This window comes from Lepisosteus oculatus, chromosome 3 (genome assembly GCF_040954835.1).
Source record: "Lepisosteus oculatus isolate fLepOcu1 chromosome 3, fLepOcu1.hap2, whole genome shotgun sequence".
Lineage (NCBI taxonomy): Eukaryota > Metazoa > Chordata > Actinopteri > Semionotiformes > Lepisosteidae > Lepisosteus > Lepisosteus oculatus.
The window spans coordinates 10,136,797-10,149,357 of NC_090698.1; the positions used below are offsets into that span (position 1 = coordinate 10,136,797).

The 12,561-nt window shown below is 51.3% G+C and overlaps 1 protein-coding gene across 2 annotated transcripts in view; it reads right to left on the reverse strand.

Annotated features, from left to right (window-relative positions):
* The window catches only part of gucy2d (guanylate cyclase 2D, retinal), a 31,092-nt gene extending 19,200 nt beyond the window's left edge, over window positions 1–11,892 (reverse strand). The window contains exons 1-2 of one of the 2 annotated variants that reach the window (XM_069186735.1): window positions 11,421–11,892; window positions 3,536–4,608 (exon numbers count right to left, since the gene is read on the reverse strand). In XM_069186735.1, the coding sequence (XP_069042836.1) occupies window positions 3,536–4,346 (811 nt within the window). In that variant the 5' untranslated portion in view covers window positions 4,347–4,608; window positions 11,421–11,892. Of the gene's footprint in view, window positions 1–3,535; window positions 4,609–11,420 lie in introns of those variants that run through there. The other variant, XM_069186736.1, reaches the window with a different exon arrangement.
* Between the last annotated feature and the right edge of the window lie 669 nt (window positions 11,893–12,561).

A 12,561-nucleotide genomic window follows, 5' to 3' on the forward strand; every position in this document is an offset into this window, starting at 1 on the left:
AGAGTGAGGTCAGAGAGCGCAAGAGGGAGGTCAGAGAGCCCAAGAGTGATGTCAGAGAGTGCAAGACTGAGGTCAGAGAGTGCAAGAGTGAGGTCAGAGAGAGAGTGAGGTCAGGGAGAGCAAGAGTGAGGTCAGAGAGCGCAAGAGTGAGGTCAGAGAGTGCAAGAGTGAGGTCAGAGAGAAAGTGAGGTCAGGGAGAGCAAGAGTAAGGTCAGAGAGCGCAAGAGTGAGGTCAGAGAGTGCAAGAGTGAGGTTAAAGAGAAAGTGAGGTCAGGGAGAGCAAGAGTAAGGTCAGAGAGCGCAAGAGTGAGGTCAGAGAGTGCAAGAGTGAGGTCAAAGAGAAAGTGAGGTCAGGGAGAGCAAGAGTAAGGTCAGAGAGCGCGAGAGTGAGGTCAGAGCAAGAGTGAGGTCAGCGAACGCGAGAGTGAGGTCAGAGAGTGCAAGAGTGAGGTCAGAGAGAGAGTGAGGTCAGGGAACGCGAGAGTGAGGACAGAGAGCGCGAGAGTGAGGTCAGAGAGCGCGAGAGTGAGGTCAGAGAGAGAGAGTGAGGTCAGGGAGAGCAAGAGAGAGGTCAGAGAACGCGAGAGTGAGGTCAGAGAGAGAGTGAGGTCAGGGAGAGCGAGAGAGAGGTCAGAGAACGCGAGAGTGAGGTCAGAGAGAGAGTGAGGTCAGGGAGAGTGAGAGTGAGGTCAGAGAGAGTGAGAGTGAGGTCAGAGAGAGAGTGAGGTCAGGGAGAGCGAGAGTGAGGTCAGAGAGAGTGAGAGTGAGGTCAGAGAGCGCAAGAGTGAGGTTAGAGAGAGGGTGAGGTCAGAGAGAGAGAGCAAGAGTGAGAATGAACACGACTTCTCGTCAACTAACCCCAACCATATCCCCCACGGAGCCAGACTGACGGTGCCCTGCTGCTTCCTGGCCACAGCCAGCTGCACGACCCCGGCTCAGACTAACCACTCAGGAACCATTTATCCCTCAGGTCCGGGGTGGGCACTGAATCCAGCACATTCCTAGAGAGACTGGGAGTTTCCTAAACTGTGCATTTTGGAAATGATGCATTATACAAAGAGAAATGACCAGGAAATGAAAGGTAACGAAAGCAGTCATGCTGGCAGTATCAGTCTTCGAATCACCATTGTCAAGGACAGAGGTGACACAACAAGGGAAGGACAATCATCTCATCCTGCTCAATAGGATGCTAATCGCTAACTAACTGATCTGAGGATCCCAGCCTGCTGGTTCTCCGTTGATCCCAGGGAACCTGCCTCAGCAGCATGATGAGGCAGCTTATTTCAGCTGGCAGCACTACCAGTGTGAGAGCAGGAGTCCATGCCAGTGTCTGCAACTGGGCCACAGTGACAATCAGCATCAGCAACAGAGCCAGGAACATGACCGTGATCAACATCAGTATGAGAATCGGCAGCAGCAGCAACAACACTCCTGTCAGTATCAATAACAAATAAGCGCACTCTCACCTGTATGATAATCAACATCATTTTCCTTAACAGCTGTATTTTTACCAATATGCACATTAGAAGAGTAACATTGTAGGTAACAGTAGTAGTTAGCAAACTTGGCAATATCATTATCAGTAGCTATATCACTAGTAGTTTAAATATCCATATTTATATCATATACAGGTAGGAAAAATAGTTTGTGTAATGCTATCCAAATTAGTAACAATAATGACTCCTAACTCCTAACTGCACATTCTGTAGTAACGGTATCAATGTTATCAATAACTGTAATGGTAATGTCACTCTCTATTGGTATTGGTATTGGTAATACTATTGGTATTGATATCATTAGCATCAATACTAACATTTCTAGTCTCAGCCTAGGTGTCAGTGATAAGTAAGAGTGTGCCTTTTAGCAACAGTATCAGCACTAATATCACTGTCAGTAAGAGTGTGCCTGTTAATAACAGCAGCAGTATTAATATCACTGTCAGTAAGAGTGTGACTGTTAATAACAGCAGCAGTATTAATATCACTATCAGTAACCGTGTGGCTAATAGCTTCAGTACAGGTATCAATCAATGCGATCCTTATGTGAGAATGTGACACTATCAGTAACAGTGTGGCTATTACAATCTCTGTCTTAGTCTCGGCATCAGATATGACTCCCAGTATCAGTATCCTTATCAGTATTAGTGTCAGTGTCAGTTTCAGTGTCAGCACCAGTGTCAGTATCTGTGTTAGTGTCAGTGGCAGTATCAGTGTCAGATATGACTCCCAGTATCAGTATCAGTATTAGTGTCAGTGTCAGTTTTAGTGTCAGCACCAGTGTCAGTATCTGTGTTAGTGTCAGTGGCAGTATCAGTGTCAGATATGACTCCCAGTATCAGTATCAGTATTAGTGTCAGTGTCAGTTTTAGTGTCAGCACCAGTGTCAGTATCTGTGTTAGTGTCAGTGGCAGTATCAGTGTCAGATATGACTCCCAGTATCAGTATCAGTATTAGTGTCAGTTTCAGTGTCAGTATCTGTGTTAGTGTCAGTGGCAGTATCAGTGTCAGATATGACTCCCAGTATCAGTATCAGTATTAGTGTCAGTGTCAGTTTCAGTGTCAGCACCAGTGTCAGTATCTGTGTTAGTGTCAGTGGCAGTATCAGTGTCAGATATGACTCCCAGTATCAGTATCAGTATTAGTGTCAGTGTCAGTTTCAGTGTCAGCACCAGTGTCAGTATCTGTGTTAGTGTCAGTGGCAGTATTTGTGTCAGATATGAGTCCTAGTCTCAGTACTGGCATCAGATGAGTTCCAGTCTCAGTACTAGCATCACTCTCAGTCTTAGTCTTGGTTTCAGTTTTCAGTCTCAGTAGAGGTATCAGCTATCAGTCTTGCTCCAAGTATTGGTATTGGTACCAGTTATTGGTTATCAGTCCCAGTACAGGTATCAGCTATCAGTCTCACTCCAAGTACTGGTATCAGTATCAGTACAGGTATCAGCTATCAGTCTCACTCCAAGTATTGGTATCGGTATCAGTACAGGTATCAGCTATCAGTCTCACTCCAAGTATTGGTATCGGTATCAGTACAGGTATCAGCTATCAGTCTCACTCCAAGTACTGGTATCGGTATCAGTACAGGTATCAGCTATCAGTCTTGCTCCGAGTATTGGTATCGGTACCAGTTATTGGTTATCAGTTTCAGTACAGGTATCAGCTATCAGTCTCACTCCAAGTATTGGTATCGGTATCAGTACAGGTATCAGCTATCAGTCTCACTCCAAGTACTGGTATCAGTATCAGTACAGGTATCAGCTATCAGTCTCACTCCAAGTATTGGTATCGGTATCAGTACAGGTATCAGCTATCAGTCTCACTCCAAGTATTGGTATCGGTATCAGTACAGGTATCAGCTATCAGTCTCACTCCAAGTACTGGTATCAGTATCAGTACAGGTATCAGCTATCAGTCTCACTCCAAGTACTGGTATCGGTATCAGTACAGGTATCAGTTATCAGTCTCACTCCAGGTATTGGTATCGGTACCAGTTATTGGTTATCAGTCTCAGTACAGGTATCTGTGGCATTTCTCCCTACCTCTTACTTTGTCAGCCCGTTTGATGCGCTGCAGGGCCTCGCTCGGGCCGTTGCCCTCCGTCTCCATGGTGACCACCACGCTGACAGGCAGTCCGAGGTGGCGCAGCGAGGTCGCGAGCTCGTGGCCCGTCTCCACCCACAGGTCGCTGTCGGTGGTCACGATGGCGGCGTGCGCCCAGCGGAAGTAGCGCAGCACGGCGAAGAGCACCTGCGAGGAGAGCGGCAGGGGGCGCAGGAAGGTGGGGTAGCCCCCATCGTGCAGGTCGGGGTTCAGGCAGGCCCAGGACGCCACCGGCTTGTTCCAGTTCTTGCCCAGGAGGGCGGCCGCCGTGCAGTAGCCCGGGTTGGCGGGCCCGACGAAGGCGGCGCCGTAGCTCTCGCTGCCGATGAAGGTGGACAGGGCCCGCGAGGTCTGGCAGTCCTCGTTCACCAAGACGTAGTCGTACCAGTAGCCTTTGTTCAGGAAGGGGTCCTTGTTGATTCGGCCGATGGCCAGCCGGGCGGCCACGTCCGGCAGCGCCGTGGCGAACAGAGGGTCACAAGTCCAGGGCCCCACCACAGCAATCTTGTAAGTGGCCGCCCTGCCTTGGGAGAGCAAGCAGGATGCGACCAGGAGGGGGAGCCACAGCCATTTGCCCCAGCTCCAGGAACGTCCTCTGCTGCATCCCATAGCGTCCAAACCTGCTCCCCCATTCCCTCCAGCATTCCCAATCCGATTCCTGGTCCTGGCTGTGTCTACGGTTTGGGACCACCTGGGGTGGTAGGATGAGGTCAGCAGAAAACTCCACAAGCCATCAGGCTGGACAGCCATGACCCCACCGCTGGGCGTCTTGCGGAACGGGCTGGGAGAATCCCCAGGCTTGAGGGGGTGGGGGGTGGGACTGGGCTTTAAGAGAAGGGAAAGAGGGAGAAAGAGGAAGGGTGGTCAGGGATGGTGTGGGGTGGGTCTGCTTAGACCTCTGCCTTGGTGCGCAGTCTGTCCAGCCTGTCAGAGCAGGCACTATTCCAGGGTTGGCACCATATGTGAGGAGCCCACTGTCTCATTGAGCATGATGAGGAGCAGAGAGCTCTGTCTGGAAAAAGAGAAAGAGGTTAATACAGACACACTGGACACTACAGTCCATTAACACTGCACTGAGAGAGGGGTTAATACAGACACACTGGACACTACAGTACATTATCACTGCACTGAGAGAGAGGGGTTAATACAGACACTCTGGATACTACAGTCCATTAACACTGCACTGAGAGAGAGAGGGGTTAATACAGACACACTGGACACTACAGTACATTATCACTGCACTGAGAGAGAGGGGTTAATACAGACACTCTGGATACTACAGTCCATTAACACTGCACTGAGAGAGAGAGGGGTTAATACAGACACACTGGACACTACAGTACATTATCACTGCACTGAGAGAGAGGGGTTAATACAGACACACTGGACACTACAGTCCATTAACACTGCACTGAGAGAGAGGGGTTAATACAGACACACTGGACACTACAGTACATTAACACTGCACTGAGAGAGAGAGGGGTTAATACAGACACACTGGACACTACAGTACATTAACACTGCACTGAGAGAGGGGTTAATACAGACACACTGGACACTACAGTACATTAACACTGCACTGAGAGAGAGGGGTTAATACAGACACACTGGACACTACAGTCCATTAACACTGCACTGAGAGAGAGGGGTTAATACAGACACACTGGACACTACAGTACATTATCACTGCACTGAGAGAGAGGGGTTAATACAGACACTCTGGATACTACAGTCCATTAACACTGCACTGAGAGAGAGAGGGGTTAATACAGACACACTGGACACTACAGTACATTATCACTGCACTGAGAGAGAGGGGTTAATACAGACACTCTGGATACTACAGTCCATTAACACTGCACTGAGAGAGAGAGGGGTTAATACAGACACACTGGACACTACAGTACATTATCACTGCACTGAGAGAGAGAGGTTAATACAGACACACTGGACACTACAGTCCATTAACACTGCACTGAGAGAGAGGGGTTAATACAGACACACTGGACACTACAGTACATTAACACTGCACTGAGAGAGAGAGGGGTTAATACAGACACGCTGGACACTACAGTACATTAACACTGCACTGAGAGAGAAAGGGGTTAATACAGACACGCTGGACACTACAGTCCATTAACACTGCACTGAGAGAGAGGGGTTAATACAGACACACTGGACACTACAGTCCATTAACACTGCACTGAGAGAGAGGTGTGATTACTGTAGGACTGGTGTACAGCATCAGTGTCTCTGTAGGACTGGTGTACAGTGTCAATGTCTGTAGGGCTGGTGTACAGTGTCAGTGTCTCTGTAGGGCCGGTGTACAGTGTCAGTGTCTGTAGGGCTGGTGTACAGCGTCAGTGTCTCTGTAGGACTGGTGTACAGTGTCAATGTCTCTGTAGGGCTGGTGTACAGCGTCAGTGTCTCTGTAGAGTTAGTGTTAGGTAGGTCTGTATCACTGATGATCACTCAGTGTGCAGTACTGTACAGTGTCAATTGCTCCTTTTCTCTCTCTCCTTCATTCTGTCTGTGTCTGTTAGTCTCTCCCAGCCTTTCTCCTTCTCTGATCTTGTGAGGAATTAAGTGTGTCATTGTGCGTGTCCCAGCTTGGCTGTGCCTGGCCAGATTATCCCAGGTGGTGTTGTGCTGGGATGTGGGCAGGCGTCACATGTGTCTCCAGGTCCCACTGCTGCCAAAGGACACGAGGCTACATATGGCCACAGCTTAGCTGCTCAGTGACCTTGCTGTCAACTCCCCAATCCAGCCCAAGGAAAAAGGGCTTCCACTCCTCAGCATTTTCATATAATGGAACAATTAAAGAGGAGACTACAATGTTAATTCAGAACTTCACTCAACACTCAACACTCAACACTCATTCCCATCAGATCTGTAGAGACTGTAAAGACACTCAGTCCAGCTCATCTGTATCTTCACATTCACACTCATCACCATCAGATCTGTAGAGACTGTAAAGACACTCAGTCCAGCTCATCTGTATCTTCACATTCACACTCATCACCATCAGATCTGTAGAGACTGTAAAGACACTCAGTCCAGCTCATCTGTATCTTCACATTCACACTCATCACCATCAGATCTGTAGAGACTGTAAAGACACTCAGTCCAGCTCATCTGTATCTTCACATTCACACTCATCACCATCAGATCTGTAGAGACTGTAAAGACACTCAGTCCAGCTCATCTGTGACTTTAACAACCACACTGTATGTAATGCATAATGAATTCTTCCTCACATTCATCCCCTCATTCTTCCTGAACAGGGATCCAATTTGAAAAGCACCAATTAAAAAGTTATAAATGTTTTATTTGAAATATAAGACTGTGTGAGGGAACACGTATTGAGCAGGAGAGGTCCTAATGTGCAGAATGAAGCGCAGAGCTCAACAGAGGCTCCTGGAAACACATACTGTACACCCCCTCCCCAGCCCAGCAGGGGGTACAGTACAGGTCTCTTCAAACCCCCGCCTCCTGAGATACAGGAGAAGCTTCTGGTTGTCTAATTAAGCAACCTTGCTCAGCTGGGTAGTTAAGAGCTCAGGTACGAGGATGGGAAACCTGGCCTGTGAGGACAGGAGCTGGGCCTCTCTGAACAAGAGGACACAGATGAAATGGGCCCATCTGGGCCATCTGATATTTAGTAGCTGATTGGTCCCTGGATGTTTCTGGAAGGAAGAGAAAGTATCACCTTCAACCACATGGCTGGGTAGCTTGTTCCTCTCTCCCACTACCCTTTGGGTAAAGAAGTGCCTATTCTCTCAGTTTTCAAAGCACCTCTGCATAGTTTCCACTTGTACCCTCTAGTTCAGGTTTCACTGTTCATTCTGAAGAAGCCCACTGTATTAATTTTGTCAGTAAAATACACAACAGAGACACTGACACTGTACACCAGCCCTACAGACAATGACACTGTACACCAGTCCTAAAGAGATACTGACGCTGTACACCAGCCTTACAGAGACACTGACACTGTACACCGGCCCTACAGAGACACTGACACTGTACACCAGCCCTACAGACAGTGACACTGTACACCAGCCCTACAGACACTGACACTGTACACCAGCCCTACAGAGACACTGATGCTGTACACCGGCCCTACAGAGACACTGACGCTGTACACCAGCCCTACAGACACTGACGCTGTACACCAGTCCTACAGAGACACTGATGCTGTACACCAGCCCTACAGAGACACTGACACTGTACACCGGCCCTACAGAGACACTGACACTGTACACCAGCCCTACAGAGACACTGACGCTGTATACCAGCCCTACAGACACTGACGCTGTACACCAGTCCTACAGAGACACTGACGCTGTACACCAGCCCTACAGACACTGACACTGTACACCAGTCCTACAGAGACACTGACACTGTACACCGGCCCTACAGAGACACTGACACTGTACACCCGCCCTACAGAGACACTGACACTGTACACCAGCCCTACAGACAGTGACACTGTACACCAGCCCTACAGACACTGACACTGTACACCGGCCCTACAGAGACACTGATGCTGTACACCGGCCCTACAGAGACACTGACGCTGTACACCAGCCCTACAGACACTGACGCTGTACACCAGTCCTACAGAGACACTGACGCTGTACACCAGCCCTACAGAGACACTGACACTGTACACCAGCCCTACAGAGACACTGACACTGTACACCAGCCCTACAGAGACACTGACACTGTACACCAGCCCTACAGAGACACTGACGCTGTACACCAGCTCTACAGAGACACTGACACTGTACACCAGCCCTACAGAGACACTGACGCTGTACACCAGCCCTACAGAGACACTGACACTGTACACCAGCCCTACAGAGACACTGACGCTGTACAGCAGCCCTACAGAGACACTGACACTGTACACCAGCCCTACAGAGACACTGACGCTGTACACCGGCCCTACAGAGACACTGACGCTGTACACCAGTCCTACAGACACTGACACTGTACACCAGCCCTACAGAGACATTGACACTGTATACCGGCCCTACAGAGACACTGACGCTGTACACCAGCTCTACAGAGACACTGACGCTGTACACCAGCCCTACAGAGACACTGACGCTGTACACCAGCTCTACAGAGACACTGACACTGTACACCAGTCCTACAGACACTGATGCTGTACACCAGCCCTACAGACACTGACGCTGTACACCATAGACACTGTATTCACTGTACACCCTGATATCATATACACACTTTAATTGCACTCTGAAAGTCTAAAGAAGTCGTAGGATGAAGAAATTAGCAGCAGATTGTGAAATATGAACTTGGCACTCAGGTGTAACAGTCTGGACTTATTCCAGTTGGTAGTGGGCAGAAAGAGTCCTCTGGCGCCCTCTTGTGCTCAGATGTTTCATCATTTAACTGCCAAAACCTCTACTGTTCTTCCATAGAGAGAGGAGGTCACTCCAGGTCAGATGCCATTATTATTATCTGTCCATCCATTTCTAAACACTTCTTCCAATTCAGGGTTTGCTAGGGAGCCGGAACCTATCCCAGTAAGCAACGGGTGCAAGGCAGGGTACACCCTGGGCAGGACACCAGTCCACTGCAGGCCAGACAGACACACACTTTTCCCAGAAACCAGTAATCCCCTCAGTATGTCTCTGTACTGCTGGAGGAAACCGGAGCATCTGTAGAAAATCCACGCGAACACGGGGAGAACATACAAACTCCACACAGACTGCACCCCAGGAACCGAACCCGGGGCTCCAGCCTGCTACTGAATAGGGTGTCCTTGGGGGTGACTCCTGTGCTGATCAATAAGCCTTGTTCAGTGCAATGTCACAGTGTCAGGGACACGAGTCTCTGACCACAGAGACTCTCAGAGACTTTCAGAGTCTGTTAGAGTGGACACATCTGAATCTACAGGAAAGACTGCTTAGAGCCACAGCACCGAGAGCTCATGGTTTCTGAGCTGCACAAAGCACAGGGAATGATCAGCTAACGGCTACAGGGTGTGGATATTCCTCTCCGTCTGCCTCTGGATTATAAAGAGATTATTACAGTAAGCCTGTGTCAGTGGTCAGAGGTGTCCATAACACGCTGTTGAGCGCTAACCAGGACAAAACAGACACAACGTGTCTGCATGACATCTCCACACACGAAGCCGTATTGCTGGTGGCCTGGAGACTTTTTTATGCAGTGAAGCACTCGGGGGTTGATTAATGTTCATTAACCCCGGGGTATCGATCTGTCTGTCTCTTCTGGAGGGGCAGAAGTACTCAGGGCCGGGGAACAGGCTCTGAACCATGGCTTCATTCAGCCCCAATAAACCCGCTGTCCAGCTGTTACTGGCTGTGTCCAGCGGAGTCATTTCACGATCATTTCGAAGAAACATCAGAATCTCCTCCAGGACCAGATTCCTTCGGTGAACCTTCACTTCCTACACTGATCAGATGCCCAAACACGTGTTCCAGGGGATTTGGGGTGACCTGTATTAATAGCTGCACTGGGACTCTTCGGGACCAGAGCTGGACATCCCTGTACTGGCCAGACCAGAGCTAGAGACCGCTGTACTGATCGGTCCAGAGCTGGACATTCCTGGACTGACTGGACTGGACCAGAGCTGCAGACCCCTGTACTGACCAGACCAGTGCTGGAGACCCTGTACTGATCGGACCAGAGCTGGACATTCCTGGACTGACTGGACTGGACCAGAGCTGCAGACCCCTGTACTGAGCAGACCAGTGCTAGAGAATCCTGTACTGACCAGACCAGTGCTGGAGACCCTGTACTGACCGGACCAGGGCAGGAGACCCCTGTACTGATCAGACCAGAGCTAGAGACCGCTGTACTGATCGGTCCAGAGCTGGACATTCCTGGACTGACTGGACTGGACCAGAGCTGCAGACCCCTTTACTGACCGGACCAGTGCTGGAGACCCTGTACTGACCGGACCAGGGCAGGAGACCCCTGTACTGACCAGACCAGAGCTAGAGACCCTGTACTGACCGGACAAGGGCAGGAGACCCCTGTAGTCGCTACACCAGGGCTGCAGACCCTGGACTGACTGGACCAGGGTTAAAGACTGCCCGCAGCAGGAACCTATCCTTACACGCACAGCGGTGATGTCATCGAGTTGCACGTGCAGGTGGGACCTCCGGTGCTTGTCGTGGATGACGTCACGCTCCGTGTCCCGTGCCAAGCCAGTGGCCTCGGACCACAGCAGCCGCCATGCGCCGCGGAGGGGGTGGGACCGGCTCCGCTCACTGCGGGGCTGCCACCTCCAAGTAACCCGGCCGGGCCGCGGGCCGACGACGGGCCGTCGCGTCCTCTTCCATGAAACACCCACCCACCCACGATCGCCACTTGTTCAGTGAAGACCAAGCCCGCCTGTTGCTCTCTCCACAAGTGAAGAGCACCCCAGGGCGAGTGACCCCCCCCACACCCCCACACCGCCGCCCCTCACAGAGGACAGACGCGGCTGCGATTCCGCCGGGACACTCCACGAGGTGCTGGACACGGGGCGTGGGGCCCCTCTCTCGCAGACAGCGGGGCTGGGCTGCTCTGGGCCGATACTGTGTGTGTGGACCGGCTCGAGACCTGGTTGATGTCCAATAAACGCCTTTCTTCTCTTCACGCTTCACATTCAGGGCAAGAGTCGCCTTTACGACCTAGCGCCGCGCGTCAAAACATAAAACGGGTGGGAGACGGGACAGGCGCGCTCGCGCTGCGGTGAAAAACCACCCGTGGGCGCCCCGGCGAGTGTCTTGCGACAAGAGCAGCTTCTACGGGTGCAGGAGCCTGCAATTAGGGCCACCAACTCACCTGCTGTCCGGGCTGAGCCATCATGTCGCCCCCGGCCCCCCGCGTCCGGCGGATTCCGCTCCAGGCGAACTTCTTAGCGCTGGGGCTAAACTCCCAAGACACCTCGAAACTGGACAACACGTCAGCCCGACAGCCGCGACCGAAGGAAACAGAGACGAGAGCGCATCGTGCGCTCCCGGAGCCGAGGATAAAACGAAGACGCACTCCTCGTCTCAGTTGGAAAAGAAGTTTGTTTGTTTTTTCTCCGCCGGCTGTGTGGTTCGCCGGCACTCCGAGCGCCGCGTGTCAGAGAGCCGCCGGGAGGTACTGACTCCTCGCGCCGGCTGAGAGAGGCTGCGCTCTGCCTCCGCCGCTCCGTCGCGCGCCGTTCGGACCCACAGCCTCGCGACCGCAGTGTGGAGCGGAGCGCGCTCGGGGACGGCCTCTCGCTGGCGCTCAGCGCGACTGAACTAGAGAGAGGGAGGGGGGACTGGGGAGGGGGGGAGGAGGGGATGACACAGGGACAGGGAGAGAGGGAGGGGAGAGACCCGGCCCGGCTGTGCGATATGACAGCGCTTCTACAGACCTTCACGTACTGTGCTTTTACCGCGATTCTTTTGTGCTTTACAGCGCTGTACTGCGCTTTTACCCTGATTTCACCGGGCTTTATTGCACTGTACTGTGCTTCAATCCAGATGTCACTGGGCTTTACATTATTGCACTTTACTGTGTTTTTATTCTGATGTCCCTGGACTTTACAGCACTTTACTGTGCTTTTACCATGATTTTGCTGGGAGAATAAGCTCTGATAGACAGCACTGAGAGATCACAGCAGAGTGAGCACTGACTGGAGGAGAGACAGCTCTCACTGACAGCACTGAGAGATCACAGCAGAGTGAGCACTGACTGGAGGAGAGACACAGCTCTCACTGACAGCACTGAGAGATCACAGCAGAGTGAGCACTGACTGGAGGAGACACAGCTCTCACTGACAGCACTGAGAGATCACAGCAGAGTGAGCACTGACTGGAGGAGATGGGGTGAAATGGCACTGCTGACCTGGCTGTTGAAACTGAGGGTGTTCTACTGCACAAAGCAGCCAAAGGTCACACTGACCTCCCCCTTACACACACTCACGCCCACACGGCAAATTAAAAGGGAT